This window comes from Globicephala melas, chromosome 3 (assembly GCF_963455315.2).
Source record: "Globicephala melas chromosome 3, mGloMel1.2, whole genome shotgun sequence".
In the NCBI taxonomy this organism is placed as follows: domain Eukaryota; kingdom Metazoa; phylum Chordata; class Mammalia; order Artiodactyla; family Delphinidae; genus Globicephala; species Globicephala melas.
The window spans coordinates 33,453,212-33,473,149 of NC_083316.1; the positions used below are offsets into that span (position 1 = coordinate 33,453,212).

At 36.5% G+C, this 19,938-nt stretch overlaps 1 protein-coding gene across 2 annotated transcripts in view; it reads right to left on the reverse strand.

Moving 5' to 3' along the window:
• Nucleotides 1–978: 978 nt before the first annotated feature.
• TTC33 (tetratricopeptide repeat domain 33) overlaps nt 979–19,938 on the reverse strand; it is a 34,770-nt gene continuing 15,810 nt past the window's right edge. For both annotated transcript variants that reach the window (XM_030882042.3, XM_030882043.2), the window contains exons 3-5: nt 10,576–10,657; nt 8,623–8,754; nt 979–5,690 (exon numbers count right to left, since the gene is read on the reverse strand). In XM_030882042.3, the coding sequence (XP_030737902.1) occupies nt 5,337–5,690; nt 8,623–8,754; nt 10,576–10,657 (568 nt within the window). In that variant the 3' untranslated portion in view covers nt 979–5,336. The remainder of the gene's footprint in view (nt 5,691–8,622; nt 8,755–10,575; nt 10,658–19,938) is intronic.

Below are 19,938 nucleotides of genomic sequence, written 5' to 3' on the forward strand. Positions count from 1 at the left end.
TATGAATAAGTGCAAATCATGATATCCATACAACAGAGTAAGAGCATTAGAAGGAACACATTACTGATATACACAATAGCGTGGATGGATCTCAACATGGATGGATTTCAAAAGTATTACGCTAAGCGAAAAAGGTCAGAAAGAGTATATATTGTATGATATATTTTTTTGAAATTCTAGAAAAGTCAAATCAACTTATAGTCACAGAAAGAAAATTAGTAGTTGACTAGTGCTGGCTGCTGGGGTGGAGGGGAACTGGCTATAAATGGGCATTAGAGAACTTTCTGGGTAATGGAAATACTCTACACCTTGATGGTAATGGTGTCAAAGCTCTTACAATGAATGCATGTTATTACACGTAAATTACACTCTTAAAGTTGACAGGGTGGGCAGAGATATTGTTTCATATTCTTCCCTTCAAATTAAATCTAGAGTCGATATTGTGGTCTAGCACAATGCTAAGTCAGCAGACCTTTTAGATACCCTGAACAAATGTCTACATGTTGCCTTGTAATTAACATTACCCATTTTCAATAGAACTTCCATGGTTTAAAAAAAAAGCTAAAATTAGAAAAAAATTTGGTTTTTGTCTCATGCTTACATTGAAATATAATCTGCATTAATCTTTGTTAGGGTTTGAGGGAGTCATAAAATAACACCCTTTTCTCCTCCTGACTTTTTGAGCCGCTTGAGAGACAAAAAGTCATGTAGAGATTTAATATGTCAGATTTACTGCTGAAAAAGTCTAGGTCAGAGGATGTGATTTAGGTTTGTGACAACAATGGCCACCCAATATCAAACCCAGAATTAGACAGACCTGCTCACCAAGACATGGGCAGTCCTGCACAACCACAGGTCTCCCCTCACAGGGACAGAGAGTCTTCACTGCAAAACCTACAACATTTCTGGCAAGAGACCACAACACAGGCTCTCTGCAGGCATGATACATCCAAAAAAAAAAAAAAAAAAAGGCAGAAAGGGGCTGTATGTCCAGTTCTTTATCTTAAACTCCCTTTACTGGTGAGGTGGGAGAGGGGAGGGAAGGAAGAGATTGCAATTTCTTGGTTAATGGCTGTCCAAAGCAGCACCATCCCCACCCTCTGCCTTCCCAACAAAGTGTAGACCAGCATTTCTCATCCTTTCTTCCACCCTGCACACACAGCAAGTGAGGTTCACACACAACACACATTAAGGCACAATTCATGGTACACTGGCTATAGGGCCATCCCTTCTCTTCCATTCAAGTGGACATACTTAACTGCATGTGGCAGAAGTGACACATTTCATTTTACTTTGGTAATGAGTAAATCATTTATAAACATGTGTATTTTATTATTGGTTAAAAAAAGAAAAATCTTACTTTCTCAATCCTAAAATGTCATCAATTACAAAATACACCATCAGTTTCATAATAACCTCTGAGGAAAAACACACTTAATATACCTAATGATTTGAAGATAATTATAGAACTATGGTTTTTGTGTCAACTCACAGCTCATTTAGATACATGTATGTCATGAAATCAAAGTCCAGAGTCAATTTAGAAGGCTTCTGACTCATGAAACCTGAAATTAAAGAAATGACTGACAATTTCCTACTGCTGGGAAAGGAAGGGAAACAAGCTTTTGACATCATTACATAAAGTATATAATGTAATGTTAGTTATAATCCTGGAAACTCTAGTTTTCTGAAACAAACCTTTTTTTAATTTAAAGTCTTCATTATAGTTTTGACATACAACATCAATTTAAAAGCTGATTTCGTACGTGAGTACCATAAAATTTTGTACATAGGCTCCAATTAAAGTAGATCCAACTAATTATTAGAGAAATGCAAATCAAAACTACAATGAGGTATCACCTCACACCAGTTAGAATGGGCTTCATCAGAAAATCTACAAACAATAAATGCTGGAGAGGGTGTGGAGAAAAGGGAACCCTCTTGCACCGTTGGTGGGAATGTAATTGATACAGCCACTATGGAGAACAGTATGGAGGTTCCTTAAAAAACTAAAAATTGAATTACCATATGATCCAGCAATCCCACTATTGGGCATATACCCAGAGAAAACCATAATTCAAAAAGACACATGCACCCCAATCTTCATTGCAGCACTATTTACAATAGCCAGGTCATGGAAGCAACCTAAATGCCCATCGACAGACGAATGGATAAAGAAGATGTGGTACATATACACAATGGAATATTACTCAGCCATAAAAAGGAATGAAATTGGGTCATTTGTAGAGACATGGATGGATCTAGAGACTGTCATAGAGAGTGAAGTAAGTCAGAAAGAGAAAAACAAATATCGTATATTAGTGCATATATGTGGAACCTAGAAAAATGGTACAGATGAAACGGTTTGCAGGGCAGAAATTGAGACACAGATGTAGAGAACAAACGTATAGACACCAAGGGGGGAAAATGGCGGGTGGTGGTGGTGGTGGTGGTGTGATGAATTGGGCGATTGGGATTGACATGTATACACTGATGTGTATAAAATGGATGACTAATAAGGACCTGCTGTATAAAAAAATAAATAAAATTAAATTAAAAAAAAAAAAAGTAGATCCAGGTTCTGTGATTTATACCTTGCATGACTTTTCAATGTTTAGCACATTTAAGATAAATACTCTATAATCTAAGAACCTGTTGTCGGGACTTCCCTGGCAGTCCAGTGGTTAAGACTCTGTGCTCCCACTGCAGGGGGTGCGGGTTCGACTCCTCATCGGGGAACTAAAATCCCGCGTGCCACTGGTGCGGCCAAACAACAACAACAAAAAGAACCCGTTGTCTAGAGAATAATATATGATTCTCAAATCATCAGGCATGGTCTGGATGTGTAGTGTTCTGACTAATGAGTGTCTATGCCATACAATTTTCAAACAAGAATACTACAAACTATGTTCAATATAATGTTAGTGTTTAGTGCTGTTTCAGAAAGTATATTAAATATATTTGATTATATCTTTATCATGAACATCAATTGTTTTTCTCTCAGATTCAAAAGAATTTGCTATTATAGTTACCAAGCTTGGTAAAGATCTATCGGTATTCACATCCTTATAAAATAATGTATGCATTCTTCTCTTCACACACAGAAGAGTGTTAGCTAAGCATCTTTTGGGGCCTGAAGAAATGAGCTGCCTTCCTTCTGTATAATTCACTATTTCTTTCTCTCCTCCGTCTTGCATCTAAACCATCTTATGTCTTATCTCTGTGTAAGGAAGAGACAAACCTGGCCTACTGATGTCAATACAGAGGAAACGCTAGGTTCATAAACAGAATTTAGTGGCTACATGCACTCCATCCTGGGTCTTGCTTCTTTTGGGTTGAGATATAGACCTTACACCAAGAAGAGTCCTCAACTGAAAGCCATCTGTTCTACAGTATCAGAAGTAGTGACTTCTCACTTTCACGAAAGGAAAAGATTACAAAGAAGTTCTCCTCCTTTCTTAAAATCAGAAGAAAGTGAGGTTAAATAAAACCAATGCAAGTTCTTCATAGAAATAGCTAGCATTTACTGAGTACTTCATACACAAGACACCATACAAGGTGCCTTACATATTTTATTTTCACATAAGAAATGAATTAAATAAATCAATCTAATTTTTCAAAAGCTAACAACACAAAATAATAGGCAAACCTTTAAATGCAGAAAAAACCTATTTATTCACAAATTATACAATACACATCCATTACTCAAAACAACATACAAAATAGTAAGTGCTCACTTCTCTAGATACCCAACTATCTGCCCTTTGAGAATATACCTTATTAAACAAAATAAAATATAATTAATATTTGTTTTTTGGGTCTTTCTAAAACTAACTTCTTTAACCAGAGCTAACTTTCTGATACAACCTTAGGGAAAAAATATAATACTTTCCAAGGTAAGTGCTGGCTTCTCCAACTCTGAAAAAAAGAGGTAAGCATTCGACTAAAAGAAATGTTTTTAAATTATCTCAGAAAAATGTACAGTATTACATGTACATGCCCTCAGAGGGTAAGGTGAGATTCTTTAAAATAACTTACTTCCTCTCTAACAAGGATAAAATTAATTTTAAACCAATAATAGCTTCCTGAGTTTCAGAAGTAACAGTACACAGCAGTTCTACTGTACTAACATATATGTGGCATAAAAATAACAATTAATATTAGCAATGACAGTATTGACTTGTGGATGTGACTGTGGCCTTTCAATGAAATATATTCTGCAATATATCCTTTCTACTCATGGGACTGAACCATAAATCACATTTCATTTTCTATGTATGTTGTGCCTAAGGTATTCATTCATTGGCACTTCAATAAATCTCTACTTTTTTTTTCTCCAATTTTTAGAAAGGTATAATTTAGCTATTTAAAACTGTGATTGTTTCTCATTTCACTGAGTAGTTCCAGAAGAGTTAACTAGAAAAGGAATTCCAAACCATCAGCTGGAAAGTTATATCAAGAGATAAGTTATTTTCAAGGGTTTTAATCTTGTAAAAATAAGGAAAAGAAAATAACTGCTTTTGACTGGGACAACAGCAGTGCAATTTGTTATGATGTATCTATAAGAGCCATTCGTTTTAAAAAATGCACATCTTAAAAATGACTCACTTGGTACTAAGGACTACTCTATCTACTTTAATAATTTAAAAAATAAAACCATGATTCTGACATTTATCAGTATTTCACACATCTAACAAATACTGAAACTAGCAACTACCATTGTTATAAATAATTATAAAGTCAAAACAAAAGCACAAATCAGAATTAAGAGAAACTTCAGAAAATATTCAGAATGTACACATTTGCATGCATTTTCAGTCAAACTTTCAAGGATCCCACACATAACCAAATGACAACTTTGAATCAAAATGAATGTCAAAAACATTCAAGCTTTGTAACAGACTTACTCTAATGAAAGAAGAGAAAAAGAAGAGTGAACAGTAACAGCAGGGTATTTCTAGCAGGGCAAGAAGCCTACTTCCTTTATCATAAAAGCCAACAAGTCAATATTTTAATAACACTGGCCATCAAGTTATTCACTATTTGAGAATTTACTTTTCAAGTTGTATCTTTAAAATGCATTCACTTATATATTTGGATTAAATTAAGCTTATTAATCAAAAAACCACTGTACTCAGAATTTTAATCTTAAGAAGCTGAAATCATAGCTTATCAAAGCAGAGTCCAAACACTACACAATAATTCTTCCATTTAGTTTTCATATGCCTCATCTGAAAAACTTATTTTACAAACAGGAGTTTTGCCCTGTTTCTCTAAATGCCCCAACGGCTAAAATTTAGGTGGCAAAGATAGATTCAAATGATTCCTGCTAAGCTTTATCGGGCTTTGATAAAAACAGAGCCATCTGGTGGAGCAGCACCGTCTTCCTTCTCAGTCACAGTCTCTACAGTCCCAGAAGCCGACACAATAACCATTGTTTTATCTGCTGCAACTGTCTTCTGTTTTTCAGCAATAGCTGCACAAACAGCTACAATCTCCTCACTTTCAAAGTCATACTCAGGAATTGACTTTGGTGAGAAATGTGTTACCTCTGCTGGTGCTTCACTTTTTTTAATCCTCTGTGCTACCTTCTGCTGCTCCTGGAGCGTTCTTGCCCAAGAAAGGTCTTCTTTCCATATTTCAGGGTTCATTGGATAGATGTGAAGGGCTACTTGAAAACTTCGAATTGCCTAGGGAGGAGAAAAGGTCAAACTTTTTTTGTTTGCTTAGTTTTAAAAAAGGAGTGTATTTAATATAATCCACAATATCCATATCTCTCTCTCTCTTTTTCCTCAATGTATTAGAATGTAAAGATGGAAGTTAGAGCTGTTCTCTACCCACTAGATGATGGTTACAGTAAAAAAAAAAAAAAAAAAAAAAGAGTCAAAGAGTGTAAAAGAAAGTGGCTGACAAATTGTTGATGAGGACTAAAAGTCTATTAAAACAGAGGTACTGATATTATGGCTCAAAACAAGGTAAATGCATTGTTCAGCTTCTGCAGATCAGCAAATATATAAATCTGGCGATTTCCTGGGCTAACCCATGATCAGAAAGGTACCAGGAATGCATATCTTTGAAGCCAAGAGTTTAGATCATAATAATGATAACACATCTTGAGTGTCACAGGAGACAAAGAAGGACGTTATATAATGATAAAAGTGTCAATTCACCAGAAAAATATAATGATTATAAATATATATGCACCCAACATCAGAACATTTAAGTATATAAACACTGACAGAACTGAAGGGAGAAATAGACAGCAATAAAGTATTAGTAGTGGATTCAACACCCCACTTTCAATAATGGATAGAACATTCAGACAGAAGATCAATAAGGAAACAGAAGATCTGAACAACACTATAGACCAAAGGGACCTAACAGATATATATAGAATGATTCATACAACAGCAGCAAAATACACATTATTCTCAAGAACACACAGAACATTTCCAGGATAGATCACATCTTAGGTCACAAAACAAGTCTTAAATTTAAGAAGACATACCAAGTATCTTTTCTGACTACAATGGAATAAAACTAGAAATCAACAGCAGAAGGAAACTGGAAAAAGTTACAGATACGTGGAAATAAAACAGCACACTCTTGAACAACCAGTGAGTCAAAGAAGAAATCAAAAGAGAAATTAAAACATATCTTGAGACGAAAATTAAAATGTAACATCCTGATACTATAGGATACAGCAAAAGCAAAACTAAGTGGAAGTTTATAATGATAAATGCCTATGTTAAAAAAAGAAAAGATCTCAAGGAAAAAAACCTAACTTTATACCTCGAAGAATTAGAAAATGAAAAACAAACTAAGCCTATGAACATTTTCCAACATACACACCCAGCTCCGCATAAAAATCTAAATACTCATAGATGTATATACAACTATTGACTTTTAATTTACTGCCTGTTCTATTTACCTATGTATTTTCTTATGTTTTTGTCCATATGTATATGTAGAAAGAACTGTGAGATGTTAGAAATTTTAGCTTGTTTTCAATATATTTTTTACAGTATTCCCTTCATTATGACAATGAGTAAAGTTATTTTTTTAACCATTCTAGTATTTCAAAAGAACAGCTTAAGTTTACATAAAAATTACAAATTTAGATTTTTTTCAAGTAGAACCCTAAAACTGTATTAAATGGGGGAAAAACACTTTTAATTCCAAGAATTTCACAACATAAATGGAAAGAAATGTATCAAGCAGAAAAAATAACAATTTTAAAAAATTGAATAATTTTACTTTTATTGGTTTATTCAAAGTATCTCTGTTGTCTCACCTGCAGTTTATTTTCTTTCTTTATAGGACAATCTTTGCTAAACATTATGTCCTAGAGGTTTTTCCCATTACCATAGGTACTTATAAGCAAAACAGATAATGATCTGTAAGTTTTTAATAAAGGAGAAATGGGTAAAAAGTATCATAGAATAGACTTTTGTTTTGCTGTTAACCTGTTAGAAAACTAAATTCCTTGAGTTTCTTTTTCCAACTCTGATATGATTTAAGTCTTCAGATAAAAAAGAGGAAAGATGACTATGTTAAATGGCAAGGAAAGAAAACAACCTTTGGTTTAACTTGTTTCCATCACTGTGAATTTTATTTCAGATTATCAGTTTTAAGTTATTTTACTTTAAGCAATCCTTTTCTCATCAAAATTCCTTATGATTTTTGAGAATTTGACAAATATCTTCTTATTTAGAAATAATGATATATTTACAAGAGTACCAGAAAAATCTAAGTTATCTACAACTGACTAAAGCCATTATTAGTAATGTTAAATTCAGGATTTACCAATAATTTTAGCCTTTAAAGAAACTTCTTTGGTATTTTTTTGCTTGTTTTGTTTTTAACTGTAAAAAGCTAATAAAAGCATGAAAAATCTTAATTTTTGATGACAAAGAGCAAATGTGGCACCACTATATTAGATTTACAGAAGTCTTTTAGGAAATTAGCTGTCAGGTATATATAGTTCAGTCAAAAGAAAAACAAAAACAGGACAATGCTCACAGCCAACTCTGACCTACCAAGCCTACCTACAAGGTATAGTCCAGACAAGGTGAGAAATGCACCAAGTACCAGTTTAGAGTAAACTTTACACAATGAGTATTTCATTTTCATAAGCTTCTACTCTTCCCCATTTCTCCCCTCACTAAGCTTAGCAATTTTTCAGTCTGAATATTTATCACCATTACTCTCCCGTATTTCACTTTCTTCCTTCCTCAACATAATCTTTTAGTGGTTTTTGTCTCCATGGTGATACTAATACCACTTTATAATGTGGTAAATTTAATGATGCAAGGAACTAACCTAGAAGTTGTTTTATATTTAAATAAGGTTTACCAAATGCCTACATTTCATGTTAATATTTTTTTAATTCCCAGGATGTCAAATACCTGAAAAATATTCTGATCCTGATATAATTGATATCTGTAATGGAAAAAGATGTTTGGTAATAACTCATCTGTGTTTATGGGTTAATACCTTTAAAAGGTTATTTGCTATTTACTTTTTGTGTACACATGATAAATGACTATTTACTTTTTGGTTCAGCTGATGAAAAGCATGTCAAAATAAAATGTGATCACTGTAATAATCTGACTTACTTACCAAGACTATCTCTCCTAATCCAAGCTGAGCACGTCCCAAAGTTTGCCAAGATTCCCATGAATGTGGATTTCTCTGGACAGCCATTTCTGCAGCATGAACTGCTGGGAACGTTTCATGAAGAGACATTAGGACCTATAGCCAAAAAAGAAGAAACAAAACCCATCAGTAATATTCATAAATTAGCAAACTAAATACTAGCCAAAAAGAAAAAATGGATAATTGTATGTAAACAACTCTTTTCATTTTTAAAAATATATTTTTAGTCTGGAAAATGTAACATTTTAGTGGGTTTGACCCCCTTCTCTGCTCTTCAGGGTTAGAAATTATATTCTTCCTACTCCTGAAATAACTATGAAAAATATAAAGCATTCCCTTTTCAACTGATGAAACCTACTGTCCATCTGGTCAAAACCAGGTCGTCATATTCTGGCCATGGTGGCTCACAGCTATTTGAACCCCAATTCCCCTTCTATTTATTCTACTTACAATGTGTTTTTTTTAGGGAACTCCAGGTCCTGCCGTCAAACAAGGTAAATTTAAATTTGTTCAACTACCCATCCTATCCCTAGTGAACATCTTTCTGCTATAAAAATCATTTAAACACTCCACCAGCCTCCCCACAACTGGGTTCTTCAAATCACACACATCAGAAAAATCAGGGAGTTCCAGAACCCTCTACCTCAATTTATGGGAAAGGGCTGGCTTTTATCTATAATATTTTGCCCATCTGCATTTCACAAGATTTGTGACACCATCATTATCAGGTTCCAAATAAAACAACTCATTTCATATAGCTTGCCACAAATCCTATCTTTAATACATACATATTTAAGATTAAAAATTAAAGACTTATCCAAATGAAGGTCCTCACAGCACTCCATTCAGTGGAAATAATTTATTTGGGTTTTTCCTGGATAAACTACCATCAAAGCTGAAAAAGGATGTGCCCTATGTTTGGGATCATCATCTGCAAGATATGCTAGGTGTGTGGATCAAGGCTGAACTGCAACCACTCCCTGCCAGAAGTATGGTTAATTCTCTGTTTGAGATTTTAAACATCTTTTGGATAATCTAATACAAGTGCTCAGACGTTTTCTTTATGAAATTTCTCACAAAGTATTAAAACTGTATTTTTAAGTACAAATGTTATTTTTATAATATTAATAAATTGAGTCTATTCTGACCTTTTGCTATGGACTAGGCCATTATTAGAGAAATAGCATCATCTAGAATCCAATCCATCCTCATTCTGAAGAGACTGAGTTATTGCTAAGTCCACTACAATTAATTTCCAAGGAAAGCTAACACATTTCATTCGTTTAAGAGATCACCAGTGACTTTTTAAAAGACATCCATCTGCTCATACCTTAAGCAGTTAGGTTGAAATGAAAGTTAGCTTCATTGTGAAGTGTTTTAAACAAACTTCTAATTTGATGCATGAGGAAGAGCCATAAATAATATGGTGACGTATGTTTCTCCCAAATAAACTATATTTTAAAAAAAAGAAAATGGGGCTTCCCTGGTGGCGCAGTAGTTAAGAATCCGCCTGCGCAGGGGACATGGATTTGAGCCCTGGTCCGGGAAGATCCCACATGCCGCTGAGCAACTAAGCCCAACTTAGTTTTTTGCCGCAACTACTGAGCCTGCGCTCTAGAACCCGAGAGCCACAACTACTGAAGCCCGCACACCTAGAGCCTGTGCTCCGCTACAAGAAAAGCCACTGCAATGAGAAGCCTATGCACTGCAACGAAGAGTAGCCCCGCTCGCCGCAACTAGAGGAAGCCCGTGCAAAGCAATGAAGACCCAATGCAGCCAAAAGTAAATAAATTAAATAAATAAATTTACAAAAAAAAAGAAAGAAAATGGGAGGAAATGCTCTTTTGGTTCATCACCGCTCACCAGACATAGTGAGTGCAATTTCACAATGCAAGGGAAATTCTTCGTAATTATTACCTGTGATTTCATCTCATACAGGGTAGCATCATTTGGGGTTAACTGTAGTGCTTCATCCCACTTCTGAATCGCCTCTCGGTATCTATGGTTGTTAAAGTTACATTAATATTATATTTTCAGTATGTCTTTGAGAGTACATGACCAAATTTAAAAATCAGAAAATAAGGAATAATTGTTTACCAAGAAATATCTCTATTCAAGAACTGATAATGGTGATGTTACAAAAGCAGGAAAATTTAAGACATGAAGGGAAAGGACAGCAAAAGAGAAAAAAGCAAAACCTAAATAAAAAAGATTTCCGAAATTTTTCAAGATTTTATTTTCTGGCCTAAGAAATCACCACCAGAATTTCTTTTTTTCACCAACCTCAATGTCTGCATGTGCTGTCATTCATTTCAGATGTATTACAAAGGATTTCTCTCAAGAACTTATAATTTAATTACAACCCTTGGCTCTACTGCAGCAATCTAGCTGACAGAGATGACAATTTAAGATGTTGCCAGGTCATTCTGTAAAGATTCTTCAGTTTTAAGATTTTTTGTCTATAAGCTCCAAGAACACAGGGACCATGTCTTAGTTATCACTATCAATAAATGGTAAGCTTATAAGATATGGGTCACATGAACGAAAAACAGTATGAAGACAGTGATTTCCACTATCATCTTTTCAGTGATGTTCTCCCAGTCACAACTCTCTTCTGAGCTAACATCTCTACCTAGATTCCCTATAGACACCTCAAACTGAATACGCCCCAAACTGATCTTAGCATACTCCATGCCAAATCTGCAGAAGCTCAGTAGCACTTTTTTTTTTTAATAAAATTAAGGAATGACTAAGTCCTGCATATCATCCAAAGCAGTCACCTTCACAGCATCCTTCCGAAGCAGTTAACTCATGTATACCTGATTATTTCTAGGAGGACAAAGTTCAAATTACTAGAATATTCTTCATTATAATGAGCTGAAACTTTCTATCCTGTACCTTCCCCTCAATGCTACTCATTCTCTTTTCTAGAGCTAAACAGAAAATATATAATCCACCAGTTTTCATTCCTGGCTACATAGAGATGATCTAGGGAGGTTTGTGTGGGGAAAAAAATACACGTGCGTGCACACACACACACGCATACACACACACATATATGCTGGTCCCTGTCTCAGATCAATGAAAACAAATTCTTGGAGTAGGGCCCAGGCATCTGTATTTTTTTAAAGTTCCCCAAGTTATGCTAATAAAAACCAGAGTTCAGAACCACTGATAAGATCTCTATTGGGATATTAAGCCCTATCATGTACTGTCTTCTCTTAAATCTCTTCTTGCTACACTTCCTTTCCTCTATGTATTCTAGTGTATAATTTCCTACCTTCTATGTGAAGATCCAAACAAAACATAACAACCAAAATGTGGGCTCACCTGCACTGATTATTATTTAAGCAGGGAGCAGAAAACTAAAGAAATAAAGGCAGAATCTGGTAGAAAATACAAAGCTGAAAACCATAAAAAAAGTACATTCTCTATCTCTGCTTCCACCTTGCTACAGCACTCCTTTACTAGTAAATAATACAAATGGCAATACCATTTCCAGGGTCCTGTGCCACCATGGCACACGGCAAAAGGGCGGCAGCTATCTTAGAATAATTTTGCCACACTGCCAACTCCATGGCTAGCAGCAGGGGTGAAGGTGGACAGCACACAAGTGCACTGTTACAGAAAGCCTGCCTTAACTGCCACATGGGTTGTAGCAATGGCTACTGTTATTCTGTAGCAGCAGGCTAAGGTATCAATGTAACAGTAAGCTGAAGATTCACCCCACAATGGCTGGCAGTCTTTGTTTCTAGACAAACCACATCTGAATACACAGAAATGATTATCAGAACCACTGTTAATATCTTCTTCCCTAACAGGGGTCCCCGCTGAGCCCCGAGGAGGTATTTGCTTGAAGACTGTTTAACTCTGGGTGAAAGACTACTCGAATTTTAGGAACTACCAATGATCTGAAGACAGAGAGACCATTATTCACCTCATTTTTATGATGTGCTACCATGATGCTGTATGTTTTCCCGTCTCTGCCTGCAACAGACCTATTCTTAGGACACAAATCAAATCTTTAAGAGCTTCACCAAGTGAAAATTACTTCTCTATCAAGGATTTTGCCAAACTCAAGCACCTGTGTAGAGCCAGGGTCCCCCAAGTGGGAAGTAATAGTGGAGACATGCCGTCTCACTGGCCGCTGTCCTTCAATGCTCCTCCTTCCGTCTCACTCAGAGATCCCTTTGCAGTGCTCCATGCATTGCTCTGCTTTCCACGGGCCCTGGCACTTCTGTGCAGAGTCAGGCTATACCCACTAGCCTGGCCTGCACAGGCCTGAGTGGCTGGCACACAATTCTCCACACAAACTGTGCTTAGCACGTGGTATACACACGCTGGCTAAACCACTGTGTCCCACTGTTACTTTCTAGTTACCCTGAATGGGAACCTGAGGCTCACAATTATTTTTAAATAATTGTCATGTCAGTGTTAGCTTAGACCCACCAAATGCACTTCAAAGTAAGACATTTAAGTATCTTTTCAGGTACCATTAAAATTCTTTATTTATGAATTCCAATTATTCTATTAAAATACCATCAACTCTACAGAATTAATTAACTAGCTCCTTCTGTAGCATCACCACCTATCAGGTCACACTGCTTGGATTCATACACTAATGCCTAAAGGAGCCCATTCTTAGTCTTTCCTTTCCCAGCCCCTTTAGATAAAGCAGCTTCCTTTAAGCCAAAAGTCCCTCTAAAAAAGGATGGAGAGAAAAGATACAAGGACTTCACCTGGTATTGCACTTAGCAAAAAAAAAAACACACAGAGAAGGAAAGAGAAAGTCTGAACTTTACTGGCAGACTCTTAAACAGGGATAAAAACCACAGCTTGCAGAGAGGAGGAAAAGGGAAGGAGGAGGAAGACAGGGCCTGCAGATTCCAATGGACCTCTTCCTTCCTTGATCTGCACATGTACATCTTTTAAGGCAGCTAAGACAGCATATCTGTGCTGGCAACTATAAATTGCACTGGTGGCTTATATTGGTATTCAGTATTTTTTTGAACAAAAAATATTCTTAAATCAGGTCTTCCTTATATTCTTTACCTGAGTAAATGATACCTGTTTTGATATAAAAAATTTTTCCCTGGGTATACAAATAGAGAAGAACCAGAAAACAGAGGAAAGTGGGCGTGGGTATGTACGCACGTGTGTGCACGCGCACACACACATACACACACATACAGAAATTAAAGACACAATTTCACCACCCAAAGATCATAACCATAGTTAATATACTTAACATTTTATTGTATACCCTTCCAGTATATTTTAATATAACGTATATAACACACACACAAAACGTCTTCTCAAGTCCTGAAATCATCAAATTCTTCCCTCTACAGCATAATACTTAAAGACTGATTACTACCGTTCCAAATGGATCCTCCCTTGTTAGATATTAAAAGTAACACTTTGGTACAAACTTCCAGTTATAAGATGAATAAGTTCTAGAGACACAATGCACAGCATGGTGTGGTGACTCTAGTTAACAGTACTGTATCACATACTTGGAAGTTGCTAAGACAGTAGATCTTAAGTGTTCTCACCAAATACAAACAAAGTAATTTTATGAGGTGATGGATGTGTTAACTAACCTTATTGTGGGAATCATTCTGAAATATATACATGTTCAAATCATCACCTTGTAAACCTTAAACTTACACAGTGTTATATATCAATTATATCTCAATAAATCTGGAAAAAAGTTACACTTTGGCCATTACAATTCTCTTTTGGAAGAAAGTGTGCCACGAATAATAATTATTAAAGAAGAAAAAATGTATTTTGGAGGTCAAATAAAATACACGTATTATATTTGATGTAAAACTGACTGGAAATGAGATCACCTTAGAAGGAAGGTTGTATAACTCAAGATATCACTCACATTGATTTCTTTTAATTAAGAAAAAAAGCCACTGAGGGAAAAATAAGTATTATATTTACTCGTCTATACAACTCCCCTTCAGATTTTCTATTAATATGCCAGACGTACAAGGGACAGTTCCAGGTTAGTTTAGTTATCAGAATTAGCAATCTCTAAACTAATCAAGAATTCAAATGACACTAGTACTTTTTAAGTATAAGAAGATTATATCTAAAATACAAACCATATTCAGGTTGTTTAATCCTCTGAAACTAGTCTAGGTGTTTAACAATTAGAATTATAATTTTAAAATTTTGGCCTTATAGAAAAAAGGGGAAATCCTTATAGTGAAAAACAAATACAGCAGCAGCCTCTCATATGTTCTCTCCTCAATCTAGTACGCAGGTGCATGCACGCACACACAAACATACACTTAAAAGCTCTGCTTCAAATGAACAACTACTTTTTTTTTTTTTTTTTTTTTGCGGTACGCGGGCCTCTCACTGCTGTGGCCTCTCCCGTTGCGGAGCACAGGCTCCGGACGTGAACAACTACTTTTAAACTACTGTAAACAATAAGAGGACATGTATAGGAACCCTACTTTCAAAACCTTTGTAAGGGACAAAAAACTTTTTTCCTTCAACAACTTAAACATAAAAATAAACCTCTAAACAAATGCTGATGAAGGAAAGTTCTTAACAGGGGAAGAAAACAGCTAATAAATGCAGAAGAAATATTAGAATTTTAAAAATCATCACTTATGAAATAATGGATCTAGATGGATCTAAATGATGACCATCAGTGGATGCTAAAACCATTAGGGAAAAGATTGATGCAGAACTGTACAATGGAAGATAAGGCTGATATTCCCCTGAATGCTGTAACTGACCTTAGCATCACTAAAGGGACACCCAGATATTATATATATCATGATGTGATGCAACAGAAAGTAAACGACACCATGAATATTCTAGCAAAAAAAAAATTGAACTTCAATTGAAGCTGCCTGACTTAACTTCCAGTTTACATAAAATACAAGAGATGGAGAGAAAAAAAATTAAATGATCCAGAGGGAAAAAATCAGGCAAATCCAGAGTGTAAGCCAGTCTACTAAGCAATTTGCCTAGTTAATTCAAAAAGTCAATGCCATGGGAAAAACTTTTAAAGGTGAGAGAATTGTTCTAATGTTCTAAATAAGGGTCCACAAACTTTTTTCTGTAAAGGGCCAAATCGTAAATACTTTAGGCTTTGGAGACAAGACAGTCTCTGTTCCAACTACCTGACTCTGCTGCTCTAGTGTGAAAGCAACCACAGACAACACAAATGAGTGGTGCTGTGTGCCAACAAAACTTTATTTAGAAAAACAGATGGCATACAAAGTTTGATCCACTAATTGTATATAGTCTCAGACCCAGCTCTAAATTGAAAGAGACTAAAAACACCTAACAACCAGTAACGACGTATGAGTCTTGATTGGATCTTCAGCCAAAAAATCAGCTATAAAAAACATTTTATGGACAACTGCAAAACTAAATACATATGAGATACTAACAAATATTAGGAAATTATTGTTGTCTTACATGCTAGTTATATTATGGTTATTTTGGAAATGTCCTTATTGATAGAAAATTCATATAGAAGTTTTCAGGGATAAGCTTTCATGATGTCTGCAACTTATTATCAAATGGTTCATAAAACATATACAGAGAAAGCACATATGGCAAGATAACAATGCTGAATCTAGGTGGTGGGTAAACAGATGCTCACTGTAATTTTCAACTCTTTTGTATGTTTCAAAATTTTCACAATAAAAAGTTAGAAAACAGTTTTTAATGGAAAGTTATAAGCATGTCCCCTATCTTTCTACATACACACATGCACACAATCACTAAAAGCCAAGTTTGCTGCTTGATAACAATATACTCAAAAACAAAAAGGGAAAAAAAGTAAACTACGTTTTTTTAAATGCACATCCAGTTTGATCTAGCAGTTCCATTTCTATAAATCTTTCTTGGACTAAACTGTATGTGTGCACACTTATATCTTTGAAAGGATACCCACTATATCATTTGTAAAAATTAAAGATGAAAACGTTCTTTTTCAAAAGAGGTAAGGTTAAATACATTTTAGAACATCATATAATGAAATACAAGTATCCCTTCATATCCAAATCTTTCTGGTTCCTGATTTCAGATAGTTAAGAGTCTGGATAGTAAGAGACCTAGGACACAGCCATTAAAAAAAAAAAAAGGACTTTCCCTATGGCACAGTGGTTGAGAATCTGCCTGCCAATGCAGGGGACACAGGTTTGATCCCTGGTCCGGGAAGATCCCACATGCCGCGGAGCAACTAAGCCCGTGCACCACAACTACTGAGCCTGTGCTCTAGAGCCCGTGAGCCACAACTACTGAAGCCCACGCACCCTAGAGCCCGCGTGCCCCAACTACTGAGCCCACGCACTGCAACTACTGAAGCCCACGCACTCCAGGGCCCATGTGCCACAACTACTGAACCTGCGTGCTGCAACTACTGAAGCCTGCGTGCCTAGAGCCCGTGCTCTGCAACAAGAGAAGCCACCGCAATGAGAAGCCCGCGCACGGCAACAAAGAGTAGCCCCCGCTCGCCACAGCTAGAGAAAGCCCATGTGCAGCAACGAAGACCCAACACAGCCACAAAAAAAAAAAAAAAAAAAAAAAAGATCTCTAAGATGTATTAAGTTAAAAAGACAAGGGAGAGAATGGTGTATATATATATATTATATTTAGAATGCTACCATTAATGATGTTTTAAAAGATCTATAGACCTACATGCTTATAAATATAATGATTATCTTGGCAGGATATCAAGAAACTGGTAACTGTGGCTGCCTCTGGGAAAGTGAAATAATAGGCTAGGGGACAGGAGTAAGGGTAAGACTCTTCACTGTGTATCCTTTGTTATTACTGCGTTTGCTTTTTAAAAATCATGAGTATATTTCATTGCCTTTTTCTTTTCAGTAAAAATTTTAAGAATAAATTAAACAAACCATGGATCTGGGAAAGATCACTTAAGAAGAGAGTAGATAAGAAAGAGAAAAGATACCAGGCTGAAGTCTTCAAAATGTGGAGATCAAGCAAAGAAGGAAGGACCAGCAAAGATGACTGAGAAGCAGAGAAAGAATGGAAGGAGAAAATTCAGGAGTGTGTGTGATTTTATAGAAACCAAGAGAGAAGGCTGTCATGGAGAGAGTGACGAGTTGTACTGAATACTTCAGAAAGCTCTAATGTCATGCAGGTCATTGGTGACACTGACCAAAACAGTATTGTTGGAATGGAAGCCAGACTGAATAGTGAAGTGGAAGTAAAAAAGTAGGGACAATGAATGACTCACTTGGGAGGTTTTTCTGTGAATAGCAAATAGAGAAATGAGAAGATTACGCATATAAGAATATAAGATCACGAGGTGATTTACAGGGACTTCCCTGGTGGAACAGTGGTTAAGAGTCCACCTGCCAATGCAGGGGACCTGGGTTCGAGCCCTGGTCCGGGAAGATCCCACATGCCACGGAGCAACTAAGCCCGTGCGCCACAACTACTGAGCCTGTGCTCTAAAGCCCGTGAGCCACAACTACTGAGCCCACGTGCCACAACTACTGAAACCTGTGCACCTAGAGCCAGTGCTCTGCAACAAGAGAAGCCACCGCAATGAGAAGCCTGAGCCACAACGAAGAGCAGCCCCCGCTCGCCACAACTAGAGAAAGCCCGCACGCAGAGACGAAGACCCAACACAGCCAAAAATAAATAAATTTATTAAAAAAAAATAAAGAGGTGATTGACATATCTCAGAAACAATGTGTTTAAACTGAACTCACCATCATCTCCTACTCCAAATTTACTCTACCCGTATATCCCTGACTTAAAGAACTGCACCACCGAGGCATTAAGAAAATCCTGAAGCCATTCATTCTTGACTATACTTTTCCCTGCTCTAGGTCACATTAGTCTTCAATTCTCTAATTCAATTCCTTTAATCCACTGTCACTGCTACTAGTGTAGGTCCTCAGCCTTCCAGGATGGTCAAAAATTCAATAAACCAGTCTTCCTGAGATCAGTCTTGCCTGACTCCAATCCATTTTCTACTCTATCTCAGAAAAATATTTCCAAAACATAGTTTTGATGAGTTCACCTACTGATAAAAATATTTCAATAGCTCCGGTTACCTTCAACACACTCAAGTTCAGGCCTCTTAAATTTCACTAGACATCCAATAGACACGTCTCGGCTCCAAATCCCCTTTCTCCTCTAGACGCTCCTTTCACTGACGTTGTGCATTATGCTTCTTCCAGTTCTACTGTTTTTTTGGGTTTTTTTTGTTTTGCGGTATGCGGGCCTCTCACTGCTGTGGCCTCTCCCGTTGCGGAGCACAGGCCCCGGACGCGCAGACTCAGCGGCCATGGCTCACGGGGCCAGCCGCTCCGCGGCACGTGGGATCTTCCCGGACCGGGGCACGAACCCGTGTCCCCTGCATCGGCAGGCGGACTCTCTGCGCCACCAGGGACGCCCCTGAACTATTTTTGATACTCCAAAGGGAGAGATTTTCTCTGGCCTCTTCTTGGCTTTGCACATGCAGATTCCTACGACTGGAACATTGTTCTGCCCCTTCTTCAGCTAATTTCCATTTACCTTTTATGACTGTTCTGATGCTATCTCCTCCAAAAAATCTTGTAAAACACGCTTTAATTCTTTCATTCCCCCATTCAGTTAAACGCCCTCCTTTTATATCATCCAAGGAACTCTCTAAAACTGTACTCTTTACTCCATATCAAAACAGCTTCCCTCTTTGTGTTGTCCCCCAAAAGATGCTTATCTAATATTTTCTTTGTGGCATCAATGCCTAACAAAAGCACTAAATAAATGTTCAGTGAGTAAAAATAGATACAAGACATTAATATACTAAGTTAATTTGAGTGAGGGGAGAAGAATATGAAACAACAAATGACAAATGATGTTGAACATAATTTTATCTCTGCTGAATCCCACTGCTAGATTTTATGCAGCTTTAAAGTAAATTTTAATTACTTGTCCTGATTATTTAAATTCTTGACAAAAGAAAAGTTGCATACATGAAAACACTGCTAAACTCAAAATCTTTATTTTAGATATAACTGATTCCCATTCCCAGTAGTTTTGTTCTATAAAGTCACCATAAAGATTGAATTAATGAATACTGAATCATTGGTTCTAAGGTTAAGTTCCAGCAAGCCTCTCGTCACATTTTTATCAACTGATTAACATATAACCCCGCTTTATGTCCATTTCTGTTTAAAGACATCTTTAATGTACATTGCTGATTCACTAACACTAAACTCGTGGCCAGCGGCGCTGTAACTCAGGCCTGGATGAAGCTTACCTAACACACGTATTTTCTCC